The following is a 17,890-nucleotide window of genomic DNA, read 5'->3' on the forward strand; positions in this document are numbered from 1 at the left end:
GTTTAACTGTCATTCAACCATATACATGTATACAGCTAAACAAAAAATACATTGTGAAAACTGTTGTTTTGTGGAAGCAATACAGTGCAAAGATATAAAATTATTATAAATTACAGAAACAAATAAATAGTGCTCAGGAGTTTGTTGACTGTTCAAAAATCTGATGGTGCAGGAGAAGCTATTCTAGAATCATTAAGTGTGACATTTAGGCTCCTCTATTACATCCCCACTCCAGCGACAAAGTGGAGCATGGACAGCATAGGACATGCTTACCTATGATATCAAGGTATTGAGTTGGAGAGTAAGGAAATTATGCTGCGGCTTTAAAAAACTCTGATTAGGCCTCATCCAGAGTATTGCATTGAATTCTGGTCATCACATTATAGGGAATAATATGGAGGCTTTGGAGAGGGCACAGAACAATTTTACCAGACTGCTAAATGGATTTGAGAGTATGCACTATAATGAAAAGTTGGGTTGTTCACTCTGGAGTGAGTGACGTGAGGTGAGACCTGATGCATGTTTATAAGATTATGGAAAGCACAGAATAATCAATGTGTACCTTTTTTTCCCAGGGTCAAAATGTTTAGTACTGGGTGGCATGCATTTAAGGGGGGGGGGGGGAATTAAGTTCAAAGTAAGTGTCTATGGTATGTTTGCTTTGTTACACAGAGGGTGGTGTGTGCCTGGAATGTGTTAGTAGACATGATAGTGGAGGCAGGTATGTTAGAGGCATTAAAGAGGCTTCTAGACAGGTACATGAATGTGCACTGTATGGAAGGATGCAGATATAGTGAGGGCAGAAGGGATTAGTTTAGTTAGACATTTAATTACTACTTTAATTAGTTGTGGGCCAAAAGTACTGTTCCTGTACGCACAAAGTACACTGCAGATGCTGGGGTCAAAGCAACACGTACAACGAGCTGGAGGAACTCAGCAGTTCGGGCAGCATCCATGGAAACAAGTCTTGTTCTTGTGCTAGGAGGGTGAAAAGAGAGAATGAAATAACCGTTTGGGTATGTTTAAGGAAAATCCACAAGTACATTAAGAGCAGAGGGTTACTAGGGACCAAACGGTGATATGTGCATTATGTCAGAAGGTGTAATTAAGTCCTTAAAAATAATACCTTTCACCTGTTGGGAAGGATAGCATGGTCAGAAGATTTGAGAAGGGTGCAGAGGAATATGAGAAAACTAAAGTTCAAAGTAAATATATTATCAAAGTACATGTATGTCATCAAATACAAGCCTGAGATTCATTTTCTAGCAGGCATACTCAATGAATTCACCATAGAATAATAATCATAATAGAACCAGAGAAATATCGCATCAACTAGGCATTCAACCAGTGTGCAAAAGGCAACAAACTGTGAAAGTAGAAAAAGAAAGAAATGATAATAATAATACATAAATATGCAATAAATATTGAGAACAGGAGGTGAAGGGTCCTTGAAAGTCAGTCCATAGTTTGTGGGAACAGTTCAGTGATGGGGCAAGTGAAGCTATCCCCTTTGCTTCAGTAGCTTGATGACTGAGGGGCAATAACTGTTCCTGAACCAGGTGGTGTGAGTCCTGAGGTTCCTGTACCTTCTTTGTGATGAGGGCAGTAAGAAGAGAGCTTGACCATAGTTGTTGGGGCCCCTGATGATGGATCCTGCTATCGTAATCCGTGTAGATGTGCTCAATGGCGGGAAGGACTTTACCCGAGATGGACTAGACTGTATCCACTACTTTTCATAGGATTGTCCATTCAAGGGTATTGGTGTTTCCATACCAGGCTGTGATGTAACCATTACTATTAAAAGGGAAGTGAGATATTAGGTGTTTTTCATGGAATTAATTGTGCACCAAACCCCAGAGCCTGATTACATACACCCATGGTGCAATGTATGTAAGGGAAGAGATTACTTGGGCCCCTGAGAGAAAAGTTCTTTGGCTCATAAATGTCTTAAGGCCAGAAAATAATGGTACCTTTAATTAAGATGATCTTCAGGGAAAAGCCAGTTAATTATACACCAGTGAGTCCAACACCGATGGTGGGGAATTACCTGAAATAAATCTAAGGGTCAAGATTAATGTGTTCTTGCATAAGGCATGGATTAAACAAGCTTAATCAGCACGAGTCTGTTCATGGAGACATAGTTTAAATAAATAGAGGTAACTAACTACATTCATAAACAATGGGAAATGCAATCACTCCTCTCCCAACAGAGGAGACTAATAGTCACAGTGGATTTGAAGAAGAATTTTTTCATGCACTAATTAAAATCTGGAAAGCAATGCCTAACAGGGTGGTTGAGATGGAGACTACAATATTTAAGTAGTTGGATGAGCGCCTGAACTGTAAAAGATGAAAGTAACTACAGAACAGATCCTTGTAATTGGATTAGAACAGGCAGGTAGTTGATGGTTTACAGGGACACAGGGGAGACAAAGAATCTGCTTCTTGATGGATACTGTTCCATAATGAGTGCTCCGATAACAACCCAAGCACCGAGATAAGAAGAAATTTCTTCACACAAAGGCCGATGAACTTTAGAAATTTTATACACTGGAAGGCAGTGATCACTGATCTGATTAAGAACAGAGATTGACAGTTTTCTGTATATTACTAGAATCTGTAAGAAGAGAAATCTTCGAAGAAGAATCTATCGAAGGGAAAGTAATTGCAAGAGTCTTTCTCAAATACATCCTCCCTGTGGCTGGAAGCTTGCTTCCCGAACTTTGGTGTTGATTCTGTCAACAAGAGAAATGGACATGACTTTCAGCATGCAACACTTCCAAGAAAATGCAACAGCTGATTCACAATTTGAACTAGTTGGAATGTAAAACAGAATACCTTGTAGGCATACCAATGTGATTGTTGGAAATAAGAGCCCCTAAGCAGAGACAAGGTAATTATGGAAAATACTGGAAATACTTAGCACTTCATTCTTTGGTGGTGGCAACAGAAACAAACCTGATGTTTCAGGTTGAAAACCCTTCATGAAAAACGAGACCCCTATAAGCAATATATTCCAAGCTGCAACATCCTCTAGGTGTTTCTCAGATTCCCTCTAGAACTCTTACTCCTCATCTTAAATCAATGTCCTTTCCCCTCTGCAATGGGAGAAAGTTTCTTAATAGTTGTACAATCTAGGCTTCTAATAATTTTTTATATTCAGATTGGATACTTCAGCCTCCCCTGACCCAAGGGAAACCAAATACTGCCGTTCAATCACTCATCAGTTAGAAAATTTCTATCCCAGGCAACACCCTACTGAATCTCTTCTACACCCTTTCCCGTGTATTTACATACAGTACTTTCTATGCATAACAATCAGAACTGCACACAATTTTTCAACCTGCCTAATTTACCAAATGATCAGAATCAGGTTTGTTATCATTGTGCAAAATGATGAGAAATTTGTTATTTTGCAATAGCAGTACAGTGCAAGGACATAATTAAGATAAAACGCTGAAGAAATAATGAGCTTGTGTTTGTGGACTATTCTGAGATCTGAAATAAGCTGTTTCTGAATGAATATCATTCTATAGCCTAAGATTACCCCTCTGTACTAACAACTGCTCCCCTAAATTACTAATTTTACCTCCAAAATTCAAGTTGGTACACTGTAGGCAACAATGACAAAGCAATTCTCTAATCTCTCTCTCCAATTGCCAAGCCAATTCTCTATCCACTTTGCCAACTTGCCTTGTATTCCATGACTCTGACCTTTCGGACCAGTCATCCTTCTGGGATTTTATCAATAGTCTTACTGAATTTCATCAATTTCACTACCTCATCAATATATTTAGCTTCCTCTTTAAAAGAAAACTTAATTTCTGACACAGATCTAGGCAAACTAATGTTTCAGAGCAGACTAGATGGGCCACAGGGCCTATTTCTGTGCCGTAGTGTTCTATCTGTCTATGAATCCAGGTCTCTCCACTATAAAAAAAAACATGTTGAATATCGCTGATCAATCTCCCCCTTTCTAAGTGTATGTTGAACCTGTATCTGAGTATTTATATTCCAGTAAATTCTCTGCCACTGACCTGAGATTTGCTGGATTAAAATTACCTAATTTAATCCTGCTGCCCATTTTGAATAGAGGTCCCATATTTGATTTTTTAGTCATTTGACAGCTCCTCTGCTGGATTTACAAATCTTTCTAAGTCTTCTACATTGCCTTCCACAGCAGCCAGGGATACAACTCATCAGGCCATGGAGGTTTTTATGCCTGCTAAATAATCTAATATATTCTCCTTTTTTAATATCAATATGGTGTAGAATTTTACTGCCCCAAAATGAAATCTCTAGCCGCAACATTGACTTCTCTAACTTCCGTTAATGCCCCTCCTCCCCTTCTTTCCCCATCCTGATATATTTAGTTTTTTCCCCCCTCCTTTTTTTTCTCTCTTTCTGCGCATCACTCTGCCTGTTTTCCATCTTCCTCTGGTGTTTCCCTCCCTCTTTCTTTCTCCCTGGGCCTCCCATCCCATGACCCTTTCCCTTCTCCAGCTCTGTATCCCTTTTGCCAATCACCTTTCCGGCTCTCAGCTTCACCCCACCCCCTCCCGTCTTCTCCTATCATTTCGCATTTTCCGCTCCCCCTCCGACTTTCAAATCTCTTACTATCTTTCCTTCCAGTTAGTTCTGATGAAGGGGCTCGGCCTGAAACGTCGACAGCACTTCTCCCTGTAGATGCTGCCTGGCCTGCTGCATTCCACTAGCATCTTGTGTGTGTCTCTAGCTGCAATGTCTTTTCTGTTGGTGAGCACAGATGAGAAGTTTTCATTTAAGACATTGCCAATGTTCTCTGACTCCACACACAGACTGCCTCTTGGACTTTGATGGACAACACTCTTCCCCTAGTTACCATCTTTCCTTAAAGATGATAAGATGATATTAAGATTTTCCTTAATCTTTTTACTAGTGATTGTTTCTGATCCCTCGCTGTCCTGCTGATTTGCTTTTTTTAAGCATCCCTTGATGTTCTCTACATTCCTAAAGGGCCCCTTTAGTTACAGACCTCTATTCTTTCCACATGCTACTGGTTTTTAAACAGTATGAAGTAAGCCACCTTTTTGTCACCCACAGATTTAGCTATTCTAAAGTGCTCCAGGCTGACCTCTCATTCACAATAATCCGTACTGAAGATCAAAAACTCAGCTGCCCTACATTAACTGTTCCCTGCTTCCCTTCCTCACCATCATTGGGCCTTCTCTTGCTAATCTGCAATAGCTCCTACACCACCAATGGTTTGACTTTAAAATAAATCCCTTGGTTTCAAGTCACTGCTCTGTATGGAACCTCTGTAAAGTCCTCCAAATGTTGATATTCTTTTAACTGAGAAGAGAAAATTTAGAAAACAAGCTCCTTTAAGTGATTGCAAAGGGGAAGGGTTGGTGAAACAAAGAAAATATCTGTCATAAAGAAAATAAATGATGCAGTTTGATGTTGACTGGGAGATCATCGAGGCAATTTGGGAATTACAAATCATATTCCTACAATTGGACCCTATTTATCCTATGCCATTATATCCAAATGTAAGCCAACAACTGGACTGTTCCTTGCCAACCCAAGAAGCACTAACACAGACAGGCATTGCAGCCTTCACAATTTAAATAGGTGGTTACAGATTAATGGAGGTACAGTCACACACCTCTTGGCTGACTGAATCCATGCCAACCAACAAGCACACTAATCCAACTGATCCCATGTTATTTTCCACACATTCTCATGAAGTACCATGCAGATTCTGGCACATAACTGCACACTAAGAGCAACTTACAACGGCCAATTAATCTGCCAGCTGGACTTTTTTTTTGTAATGCACAAGGAAACCAAAAACACTCAGAGGAAATCCACACATTCACAGGAAGAATGTGTAAACTTCAGACAGGAAATGGGAGGTCAGGATAGAAACACAGTCACCGGAGCTATAAGGCAGCAATTCTCAGCGGCAGCACTGTGCCGAACAGAACACTATCTATCCTCTTCCTCGGATCTCCACTATGACAACAACATTCTCTTTACTTCCCAGGTCATTTCATGCATTCATCGATACTGCAATACAGCACAGGACAGACCTATGGCCCACAATATTGAGCCAAACTAATTAAATTAGGAATCATATGCCCAGTAAACTGATACCATAAAACCATAAGACATAGGAGCAGAATTACGCTGTTCAGCCCATCGAGTCTGCTCTGCCATTCAATCATAGCTGATCCTGGATCCCACCCAATCCCATAATCCTGCCTTCTCCTTTTATCTTTTGATGGCTTAGCCAATCAGGAAGCAATCAACTTATAACAATCAACAATCAAATATACGCACGGACTTGGCTTCCACTGTAGTCTGTGGCAGAACATTCCACAGATTTACTACTCTGGCTAAAAGAATTCCTCTTACCTCTGTTCTAAAGGGTTGCCCCTTGGTTTTATGGCTGTGCTCTCTAGTTCTGGATGCCCCCACCATAAGAAACATCCCTTCTCCATCCATCTTATCTAGTCCTTTCAAGATTCGGGAGATTTCAATGAGATCACCTTGCATTGTTCTAATTTCCTTTGAGTACAGGCCCAAAGCTGGCAAACACTCCTCATATATTAATCCCTTCATTCCCGGAATCATCCTTGTGAACCTCCTCAAGACTCTCTCCAATGACAACACATCCCTTCTGAGATATAGAGCCCAAAACAGTTGACAATACTCCCTGTGGCCTGATTACTGTCTCAGCATTTTCTCCTGGCTTTTATATTCCATTCCCCTTGAAATAAATGCCAACATAGCATTTGCCTTCTTCAACACAGACTCAACCTTCTGGGAGTCTTGCATAAGGACTCCTAAGTCCCTCTGCACCTCTGATGTTTGAACCTCTTTCCCATTTAGATAATTGTCTATTGTTCCTTTTACCAAAATGCATTACCATACATTTCCCAACACTGTATTCCATCTGCCACTTTTTTGCCCATTCTCCCAATTGGTCTAAGCCCCCCTGCAATTGCATTGCTTCCTCAGCACTACCAACCTCTCCTGTCTACACAAAGTCCATTTCATTCTAGTTCCTGCACATTCATAAGCCTATCTAAGAGCCCGATATTTGAGTTTAGCATCACACTAGACAATGTTTCCAGGCATCCACCACTGTATGAAAAAAGTCTTGCCCCACACATTTCCTTTGAATTTATCCCCTTTTAAATTCATGCCCTCTATTTGATAGTTCTATGCTGCGGAAAAATATCAGCTGTCTGCACTATCTATGCCTTTCATAATCTTATAAAGCACATTCAGATCTTTCCTCAGCCTCCACTGATCCAGAGAAAGAAACCCAAGTTTGTTCAAACCCTTGTTATAGCATATGTCCTCTGTTCTAAGCAGAATCCTGGTAAATCTCTTCTGCATTCTATCCAGCTCCTCAACATCCTTCCTATAATGATGTGACCAGAACTGCATGCAATACACATGCATGTCGCCTCCTAGAGTTTTATAAAGCTGCAAATAACAACTTGACTCTTGAACCCAGTTGCTCAACTACTAAAGACAAGCATGTCATATGCCTTCTATCAACTTGTGTAGCTATTTTCAGCGAACTATAAACTTGGAGCTCAAGATCCCTCTGCTCATCGACACTAAAGATCTTGCCATTGGAAGTATATTTTCCCTGACATTTTATCTTCCAAAGTGCAATACTTCACTCTTGGCCAGATTATACTCGATCTGCCATTCCTCTGCTGACATCTTGATCAACTAATCTATAGAATATCCTGCTGTACTTTGCCAGTCTTCTACAATATCCACAACATTGTCAATCTTTTTATCATCTGCAAACTTACTGACATACCCATCTATGTTTTCAACCAGGTCATATATATATATATATATATATATATATCTATATATATATATATATATTTATATATATATATATATAAAACAACAGCAGAAATCCCAGTATGGACTCTTGCAAAATGCCACTAGTTACAAAATAAGTCCCATCAACCAATACCTTACGCCTTTTATGGGCATGTCAATTCTGAATCTAAATAGCCAAATCATCATGGATGTGAAGCATCTTAATCTTCAGGTTGAGATTCCTAGGAGGGACCTCATCAAACACTTTACTAAAATCCACTTAGATGGCATCCACAGCTCAACTTACATCAATTTTCTTTGTCAACTCAAAGAACTCAAATAAGTTAGTAAGGCAGAACTTGGCCCATACAAAACCATGCTGACTGTCCCTAATTCAAAACCGATGTGACATTGACTAGTCTATAGTTTCCAAGATTATCCCTATTTCCCTTCCTGAATAATGTAATTACATCAGGTATTTGCTAATCTTCCAGGATCTTGCCTAAGTATGGAGAGGATGCAAAGATTTTGGTCAAGGGCCCGGAAATCCCATCTCTTGTCTCTCTCAACAACCTGGGGTATATCCCATTAGGCCCTGGGACATCCACTTTAATGTTCTTCAAGAGACTCCACACTACTTCCTGCTTTATCTTGAAATTCACTAGCAAATTAGCATGCTCCACACTAATCTTCCTATCCTCCACATAAATCTGCTTGGTAAATACTGCTGCAAAGCTCAGGGATAATGCTAGATGATGTTAGGGACATGGATGCAAAAAATGGAGGTCTATTTGGGATGGAAAAGTTAGAGTGATCTTGGAGTAAGATAAAGTGCTGGCACAACATTTTGGGCCAAAGGGCCTTTATGGTGCTGTTCTATGTTCAAAGCACTACACCTACATCTTCCTCCTCCAAGCAAGTTAACTCCTTTATGCTTGAGTTGTTCTACTTGAAGGCCCTTCATTGTTTGGGGTTCACCATGGATGTCATGCCCTAGCTGTCATTTGCAAGCCAATACACAAAACAGGGCAGTATGATATGGAGAGCTCCCGTTCTGCATGCAGGTGATGAATCCAAAGAAACAGCTGAGTTTAGCATCAGTGGCATTGCAGTAGTCACCAGTCAACATTGAACTCAATATAGGGACACCAGCTCTGAATTGTTGCTGAGGGTTTACTTGTGAAGCCTTCCCCATGGGTGGGTCTAGCTGCAAGACAGCAAAGGCCTGAGATCAGGGTATTCCTTTTCCTAGATGAGCTGCCAATATGGCTGACCAGCCCCCTTTGTCAGAAGTGGCCTTAATGCACCAATAACCCACCTTTGCCCCCTCTTCTGTCAGTATAAAATGGTTCTGCTGGGCTTAGTGACTAGGCCACAAATGAAGGCCAGAAGCTAGATTTGAGTGTCAGAGTCTATTTGAGACCCATGCTTTTGGAAACATATAATACGTTACTCTGGACAGAAAATTTTTCGATCGTGTTGCTTCCTCAGAAACTTTCCATGGTTAAGATAGACTGCTTCAAGCTGAACACAAATATAATATGAGACTACTTATATCATGTAGGAATTTGGAGAAATAACAAATTAGCTTTTATTGAATATAATGGGTTTACTTGCATAACAGTGCTAAAGCTTTGCAATAATTCAACTAAGTTAAAATTGTTTTGTGGATGATTTTTATTTGTATTCAATGTCTGAGGTCCCTTGCTTAAAAGTGTTCAGTAATAATCAGCCAGCAGTTACCCAGATACCTTTTCTCCATGGCTGCAATGTCCTGGTGAAACCTTTCACTGACAGCACCAAGATTTGAAGGGAAGAAATCTAAATGGGAATGCAGAAAATTAATCTACATAGAAACATAGAAAATCTACAGCACAATACAGACCTTTCAGCCCACAATGCTGTGTCGAACATGTACTTACTTTAGAAATTACTGAGGGTAACCCATAGTCCTATATTTTTCTAAACTCCATGTACGTATCCAGGAGTCTGTTAAAAGACCCCATTGTTTCTGCCTCCACCACCATTGCCACAGCCCATTCCATGCCCAAACCACTCTCTGCATAAAAAACTTAACCCTAACATCTCCTTTGCACCTACTTCCAAGCACATCAAAACTGTGCCCTCTCGTGTTAGCCATTTCAGCCCTGGGAAAAAGTCTCTGACTACCCACACAATCAATGCCTGTCATCAGGTCACCTCTCATATTCTGCCGCTCCAAGAAGAAAAGGCCGAGTTTACTCAACCTATTCTTATAAGGCATGCTCCCCAAATCAGGCAACATCCTTGTGAATCCCCTCTGCACCCTTTCTATGGCTTCCACATCCTTCCTGTAGTGAGATGACCAAAACTGAGCACAGTACTCCAAGTGGGGTCTGTCCAGGGTCCTTAGTGACATTTTGCACTTCATGGGTTTGTATGCTTGAAACATGTTGTCAACCAGCTGCACCATAGTGTGGTGTCTCTGTAGTTGCCAAGAAAATTTTCAACAACATTCTTGAATGCCCTCTATGCAATTTTCTCCAGTCCCACTGGAAGTTCTTCAAATTATCTGTCATTGATAACCTGTTTGATTTGTGGATCAACAGAAATGTCTTCCTTAATCTTGGCATTGGTTATTCTGGGAAACATCTGTTTTAAATGTCAAAATCCTTCACCATCCCGGTTCATTGCTTTCACAACATTTTTCATAAGCCCCAGTTTTATACAAGGAGGATGCAAAAATATCTTTGTTGGGTCTACAAGTAGTTTATGTGCCACACTTCTCTGCACTGGAACCAACTGTTTATGGAGTGACCAATTCTTTTTAAAGTAATGAGATCATTTAGCATGGCTGTCCAATTCGTAAATGAAACAGTACTTGGTGTATCCGAGCTTCATTCCTAGTAGCAGTGCTACTACTTTCAGATCACCACAGATGTTCCAGCTGTAGTTGCTATACTATATGTGTTTCAACAGCACTTCCAAATTTTGGTAGTTCCCTTCCATTTGTACTGCACAGCCGATTGGCATTGAAGGGTGAACATGGTTGTTGTGTAGCAGCAGAGCTTTCAGGCTAACACTGAAGAATCGATAAAAAAGACACCATTGTAGTGTGTCATGCTGGCAACCCAAAGCAGTCAAAAGCCCTTTACTTGCATCACTTCCATTCTTGTTGCTTGAACCCAGTAATTCTGCTTTTGTCTTTGACAAACCCAGGTCTGACCAGGTCATTTGACTTGAATTGAGTTATCAGATGAGGCTCTCAACATAAAGTGTTCAAAATTTGTATCAGTATCAGTGTCATTTTGCAATCCTGGCTCGTGCATCATGGCATCTTGATCTGCCTCCTCTGGACTCCATGCCTCTGGTGGCGGTGGTACTGGAAGGCCATCATCATGTGGTACAGATCTCATGGCAGTAGGAAGATTGGGGTATTCAATGGATTTCTTGTTGTTAGCGGAGAAACCAGACATGCAGGTCAGATAGAAGTAGCAGTCTGTAACATGATCCTTCTGCTCTTGCCATATGATCAGGACAGCAAACAGCATTGACTTTTGAATACCTCTGAGCCAAACTCTAAAAACTACAGCACGTGTTGCACAACAAATATGAGGAGCTCAGGCTTTGGCTTGGTTGCCTGTTTTACACCTAAAGTAGAGCTCATAGGCTTTCTTAATAAGAGGAGTCATGCTCTGTGTTTGAGATTTAAGCATATACTCGCAACAAATATAACAGAAAATATTGCAGCTGTTGCAACATTGCTGAGACATTTTGCTATCACAAGTACACCTGAAAATACAATTACTTTATTGTAATGAATACACATTGTGCACGTGCACATCAATTTGTTCACAAGCAGATATATATGTAAATGCAACGCGTAGAACAGTGTGTGTATGATACTTATATAACCTTTCTAAAACCTGTTTTGCCATGCAGCATCTGTCCTGCCTAAGCATGCCCAGGCATGCCTGGACCATATAACCATATAACAATTACAGCACGGAAACAGGCCATCTCGGCCCTTCTAGTCCGTGCCGAATGCTTATTATCACCTAGTCCCACTGACCCACACTCAGCCCATAACCCTCCATTCCTTTCCTGTCCATATACCTATCCAATTTTACTTTAAATGACAAAACCGAACCTGCCTCTATCACTTCTACTGGAAGCTTGTTCCACACAGCTACCACCCTCCCCCTCGTGTTACCCTTCAATTTTTGCCCCCAACTCTCAACTCATGTCCTCTTGTTTGAATCTCCCCTATTCTCAATGGAAAAAGCCTATCCACATCAACTCTATCTATCCCCCTCATAATTTTAAATACCTCTATCAAGTCCCCCCCAACCTTCTACGCTCCAAAGAATAAAGACCTAACTTGTTCAATCTTTCCCTGTAACTTAGGTGCTGAAACCCAGGTAACATTCTAGTAACTCTTCTCTGTACTCTCTCTATTTTGTTGACATCTTTCCAATAATTCGGTGACCAGAACTGTATACAATACTCCAAATTTGGCCTTACCAATGCCTTGTACATTTTAACATTACATCCGAACTCCTATACTCAATGCTCTGATTTATAAAGGCCAACATACCAAAAGCTTTCTTCACCACCCTATCCACACGAGATTCCACCTTCAGGGAACTATACACCATTATTCCTAGATCACTCTGTTCTACTGCATTCTTCAATGCCCTACCATTTACCATGTATGCCCTATTTGGATTATTCCTACCAAAATGTAGCACCTCACACTTATCAGCATTAAACTCCATCTGCCATCACTCAGCCCACTCTTCTAACTGGCCTAAATCTCTCTGCAAACTTTGAAAACCTACTTCATTATCCACAACGCCACCTACCTTAGTATCATCTGTATACTTACTAATCCAATTTACCACCCCATCATCCAGATCATTAATGTTTATGACAAACAACATTGGACCCAGTACAGATCGCTGAGGCACCCCACTAGTCACCGGCCTCCAACCTGACAAACAGTTATCCACCACTACTCTCTGGTATCTCCCATCCAGCCACTGTTGAATTCATTTTACTACTTCAATATTAATACCTAACAATTGAACTTTCTGAACTAACCTTCCGTGTGGAACCTTGTCAAAGGCCTTACTGAAGTCCATATAGACAACATCCACTGCTTTACCCTCGTCAACTTTCCTCGTAACCTCTTCAAAAAATTCAATAAGATTTGTCAAACATGACTTTCCACGCACAAATCCATGTTGACTGTTCCTAATCAGACCCTGTCTATCCAGATAATTATATATACCATCTCTAAGAAGACTTTCCAATAATTTACCCACCACTGACGTCAAATTGACAGGCCTATAATTGCTAGGTTTACTCTTAGAACCCTTTTTAAACAATGGAACCACATGAGCAATATGCCAATCCTCTGGCACCATCTCCGTTTCTAATGACATTTGAAATATTTCTGTCAGAGCCCCTGATATTTCTGCACTAACCTCCCTCAAGGTCCTAGGGAATATCCTGTCAGGACCCAGAGATTTATCCACTTTTATATTCCTTAAAAGCGCCAGTACTTTCTCCTCTTTAATCGTCATAGTTTCCATAACTTCCCTACTTGTTTCCCTTACCTCACACCATTCAATATCCTTCTCATTAGTGAATGCCGAAGAAAAGAAATTGTTCAAAATCTCCTCCATCTCTTTCAGCTCCACACATAGCTGTCCACTCTGATTCTCTAAGGGACCAATTTTATCCCTCACTATCCTTTTGCTATTAATATAACTGTAGAAACCCTTCGGATTTATTTTCACCTTATTTGCCAAAGCAACCTCATATTTTCTTTTAGCTTTTCTTATTTCTTTCTTAAGATTCTTCTTACATTCTTTATATTCCTTGAGCACCTCATTTACTCCATGCTGCCTATATTTATTGTAGGTATCTCTCTTTTTCCTAACCAAGTTTCCAATATCCCTTGAAAACCATGACTCTCTCAAACTTTTAACCTTTCCTTTCAACCTAACAGGAACATAAAGATTCTGTACCCTCAAAATTTCACCTTTAAATGACCACCATTTCTCTATGACATCCTTCCCATAAAACAAATTGTCCCAATCCACTCCTTCTAAATCCTTTCGCATCTCCTCAAAGTTAGCCTTTCTCCAATCAAAAATCTCAACCCTGGGTACAGTCCTTTCCTTCTCCATAATTATAATGAAACTAATGGCATTGTGATCACTGGACCCGAAGTGCTCCCCAACACATACCTCTGTCAGCTGACCTATCTCATTCCCTAACAGAAGATCCAACACTACCCCTTCTCTAGTAGGTACCTCTATGTATTGCTGCAAAAAACTATCCTGCACACACTTTACAAACTCCAAACCATCCATCCCTTTTACAGTATGGGCTTCCCAGTCTATGTGTGGAAAATTAAAATCTCCCACAATCACAACCCTGTGCTTACTACAAATATCTGCTATCTCCTTGCAAATTTGCTCCTCCAATTCTCGCTCCCCATTAGGTGGTCTATAATACACCCCTATAAGTGTTACTACACATTTCCTATTCCTCAATTCCTTCCAAATAGCCTCCCTAGACGAGCCCTCTAATCCATCCTGCCAGAGCATCACTGTAATATTTTCTCTGACAAGCAACACAACACCTCCCCCTTTTGTTCCTCCAATCCTATCACATCTGAAGCAACAAGATCCAGGAATATTTAGTTACCAATCACACCCCTCCTGCAATCATGTTTCACTAATAGCTACGACATCATATTTCCTAGTATCAATCCATGCTCTAAGCTCATCCACCTTTCTTACAATGCTCCTAGCATTAAAATAAATGCATTTAAGAAATTCTCCACCTCTTCTTCTCTGTTTATCTCTAACAGTACAAAGAACTTTACTGTCTTCTTTTCCTTCCTTCTCCCATACATCTGTTCCTACACTCTGGTTCCCCTCCCCCCTCATATCTAGTTTAAATCCACTGGAACCTCTCTAGCAAACCTACCTGCAAGAATACTTCCCTCCAGTTCAGATGTAACCCGTCCCACTGGAACAGGTCCCACCTTCCCTAGAAAACTGCCCAATTATCTATAAATCTGAAGCCCTCCCTCCTGCACCATGACTTCAGCCACATGTTGTTCTGCACTATCTTACTATTTCTAAACCCATCTGCACGTGGCACTGGTAGCAATCCTGATTTGCTATCCTGGAGGTCCTGTCCTTTAACTTGGCACCTAGTTCCCTAAACACACCTTTCAGGACCTCCTCACTCTTCCTACCCACGTCATTGGTCCCTACATGGACAAGATAGAAATGTTTCCATCTTACATAGTGGGCAACATTTTGATTCAGTTGAATTATAAAATGAAATAACAAATATAGATTAGTTCAAAAATATTGTGCATGACAGGGAAATTTCATGGTGTTTATCATGATCAGCAGCCCAAAATCCATAAGATACATCCAAGAATATTCAGGAAGGAAAACCTTTGTTACTCAGTGTTATTAAAGGAGTCCTCACTATCTCTGCTGGCTATAACAACCATAAGGAACTTGTAGCTCCCTAGTTATTCTCTGCTTTTGATATTTGTATAGAATATCTCAGGATTGCCTTTAATTCTCCTTGCTAAGGGTGCTTCATGGACACTCCTGGCTTTTCTAATTTCCTTCTCAAGTTTGTTCTGACTTTGATATAACCATGAAGGGCTCAATTCGATATTAGCTTTGCAGACCTTTAAGATGTTGGAAAAGATTTGTAGCTCGGGTTGAGGATGTTGTTGTTGAGAGTCTCGCCGAGTTGGCTTGTTAGCTTGCAGACGTTTTGTTACCCAGCTAGGCAACATCAGTGAACTGATGATGTTACCCAGCTGGGTAACAAAACATCTGCAAGCTAACAAGCCAGCTCAGCGAGCCACTCGACAACAACATTTTCAAAAGTTTCAAAGGTACATTTATTGTCAGAGAAACACAGGCAATATACATCCTGAAATATTTTTTCTTTGCATCTATCCACGAAAAACAGAGGAGTGCTCCCAAAGAGTGAATGACAGTGAAATGTTAGAACCCCAAAGTACCCACAGTTCCCCTCCCCCCCATGCGTAAGTGGCAGCAAGCAATACCCCTCCCCCAACAGCAAAAAAAAAGCATTGGCACCATCACCGAGCACTCATGCAAAGCCTACTTGTTCACCTAGTATTCGACATACCACAGGGTCTCTCTCCCCCTAATAAGGAAGAAAGAGGCATCTCTTTTTCATAACAAGAGGGGAGACATTTCTAGACCTTACATGTTTCCTGTTTCCTCTTGACTACATTCACCATAAAGGTCCCCACACTTTGCCATTCTTTTCCTTCCTGATTGATGAAACATATCTATCTTGTACCCTTCAGTTGGCCTTTATACACCCTCTGATGAAGGTGTGCTGTTATAGCCCAAGGGTGGGGGTGGGAACTAATGGGAGAAAAGAGAGAGAGTGAGAGTGAGAGTGAGAGTGAGTGAGTGAGTGAGAGAGAGAATGGGTCAACAGTTCGTTGACTTTTAATAGGAACTGTGCAGAATTAAAGGAAAAAAAAATGCTAGGCCAACAGGGCTGTTAACAACAACTTTGAAACTAAAGCTAACATTGATACAGTGGCCCGGCAATAGTAGCCTAATACTAAATGAATACTTTTCTTTAACAGTGTCAATCTAAACGGGTGTCTTCTTTCTCAGAACCAGGACAATGGTATACAGGGAGTGTTCATGTTGCTGTGCTTTTGATCAAGTCTCAACAAGACTGAAACGAGAGGGAGTTAAATACCACCGCAATAGTAATTGGATGGGACGAGTATTCTCACAAGCGTGGTTGCTGAACCCATTCCTCAGCCCACCTGTGAAGGTGCGCAGACCCTGTGGCAGAGACCTTAGTTGTGACAAGGCACCCCTCCCAAGTCACAGCTCCCAAAGCATCAGAGACCTATGCTCACTGGAAGCCCCAGATGAGAGACTTATACAAGATGTCATGGGCCGGTACACAAGAACATTCCTCAAGGCAATACCCCTTCCAATCCTTGAGATACTGGACCCTATCCCACACCCTGCAAGATGCCAGAAGGCACTGCACATAATAGACTAGGGACCTATTCATGAAGCGGTGAGGAGGGGGAGAGGGGTGACAGGAGCAAGGGGGCAGGTAGTCACCAAAGCAGAGAAGACTGGGTGAATTTTCATTGATGATGGTAGGAGCAATCTATATGAGACCTGGTTGATAGCCTTCTCCACTATGAATGATCCCACAATGCGGGGATAACTTGCGATTCTGGACTTTCAAGAGAAGATCCCTGGACACTAGCCGGACTTTCTCCCCTGGATTGAAAGGTTTCACCTGTTGCCAGAGGCAATCAGCCTGCTATTTTTTTAAGCACACAGCAGAGAAGCCCTGGCCCATCTCCACGTGTGCTTGTAGTGCTGGACCAACAGTGCAGCAGCAGGAACTCCCATATCAATCTCTTGGTCAGGGTACAGTGGTGGCTGGAATACCTTCTGGCATTCAAAGTGGGGTATGCCAGTAGAGCACATCTAGAGGTTATTGTGGGCAATCTCTGCACAAACCAATTGGAAAGCTCCAGGATGTGGGATTGGAAGAGACAAGGCAGTACAGGGTTTTCTCCAGATCGTGATTCACTCTCTCAGTCTGGCCATTAGATTGGGGTGGAAACCAGATGAGAGGCTGGCTGTGGTTGCCACAAGAGAACAGAAAGCCTTCCAAAAATAGGACATGAACTGTGATCTTCGATCAGACACTATACTCCAAGGGAAGCAGTGCAGCCTGAACACGTGCTGATCCATGAGGATGCCGGTCTCATGAGCTAATGTGAGCTTAGGGAAAGCAATGAAGAGGGCAGCCTTGAGAATCGGTCCACAACCAGCAGAATGGTAGTGATTCTATTAGACCGGCAACGTGGGGATAAATCCACCAAGAGGTGGGACCAAGGACAGTGAGACACAGGTAGCGGAAGTAGCAGGCCTGCACGGTGCTGGCATGACACGTTGTTCAGGGCACAAGTGAGACAGGCAGAGACAAAGTTGTTGAC

At 41.4% G+C, this 17,890-nt stretch overlaps 1 protein-coding gene across 1 annotated transcript in view; it reads right to left on the reverse strand.

Annotated features, from left to right (window-relative positions):
- Positions 1–629: 629 nt before the first annotated feature.
- The window catches only part of LOC140716372 (uncharacterized), a 54,355-nt gene continuing 37,094 nt past the window's right edge, over positions 630–17,890 (reverse strand). The window contains exon 3 of the mRNA XM_073029053.1: positions 630–978. Within this exon, the coding sequence (XP_072885154.1) occupies positions 902–978 (77 nt within the window). The 3' untranslated portion in view covers positions 630–901. The remainder of the gene's footprint in view (positions 979–17,890) is intronic.

Source organism: Hemitrygon akajei, chromosome 25 (genome assembly GCF_048418815.1).
Source record: "Hemitrygon akajei chromosome 25, sHemAka1.3, whole genome shotgun sequence".
Classification (NCBI taxonomy): Eukaryota; Metazoa; Chordata; class Chondrichthyes; order Myliobatiformes; family Dasyatidae; genus Hemitrygon; species Hemitrygon akajei.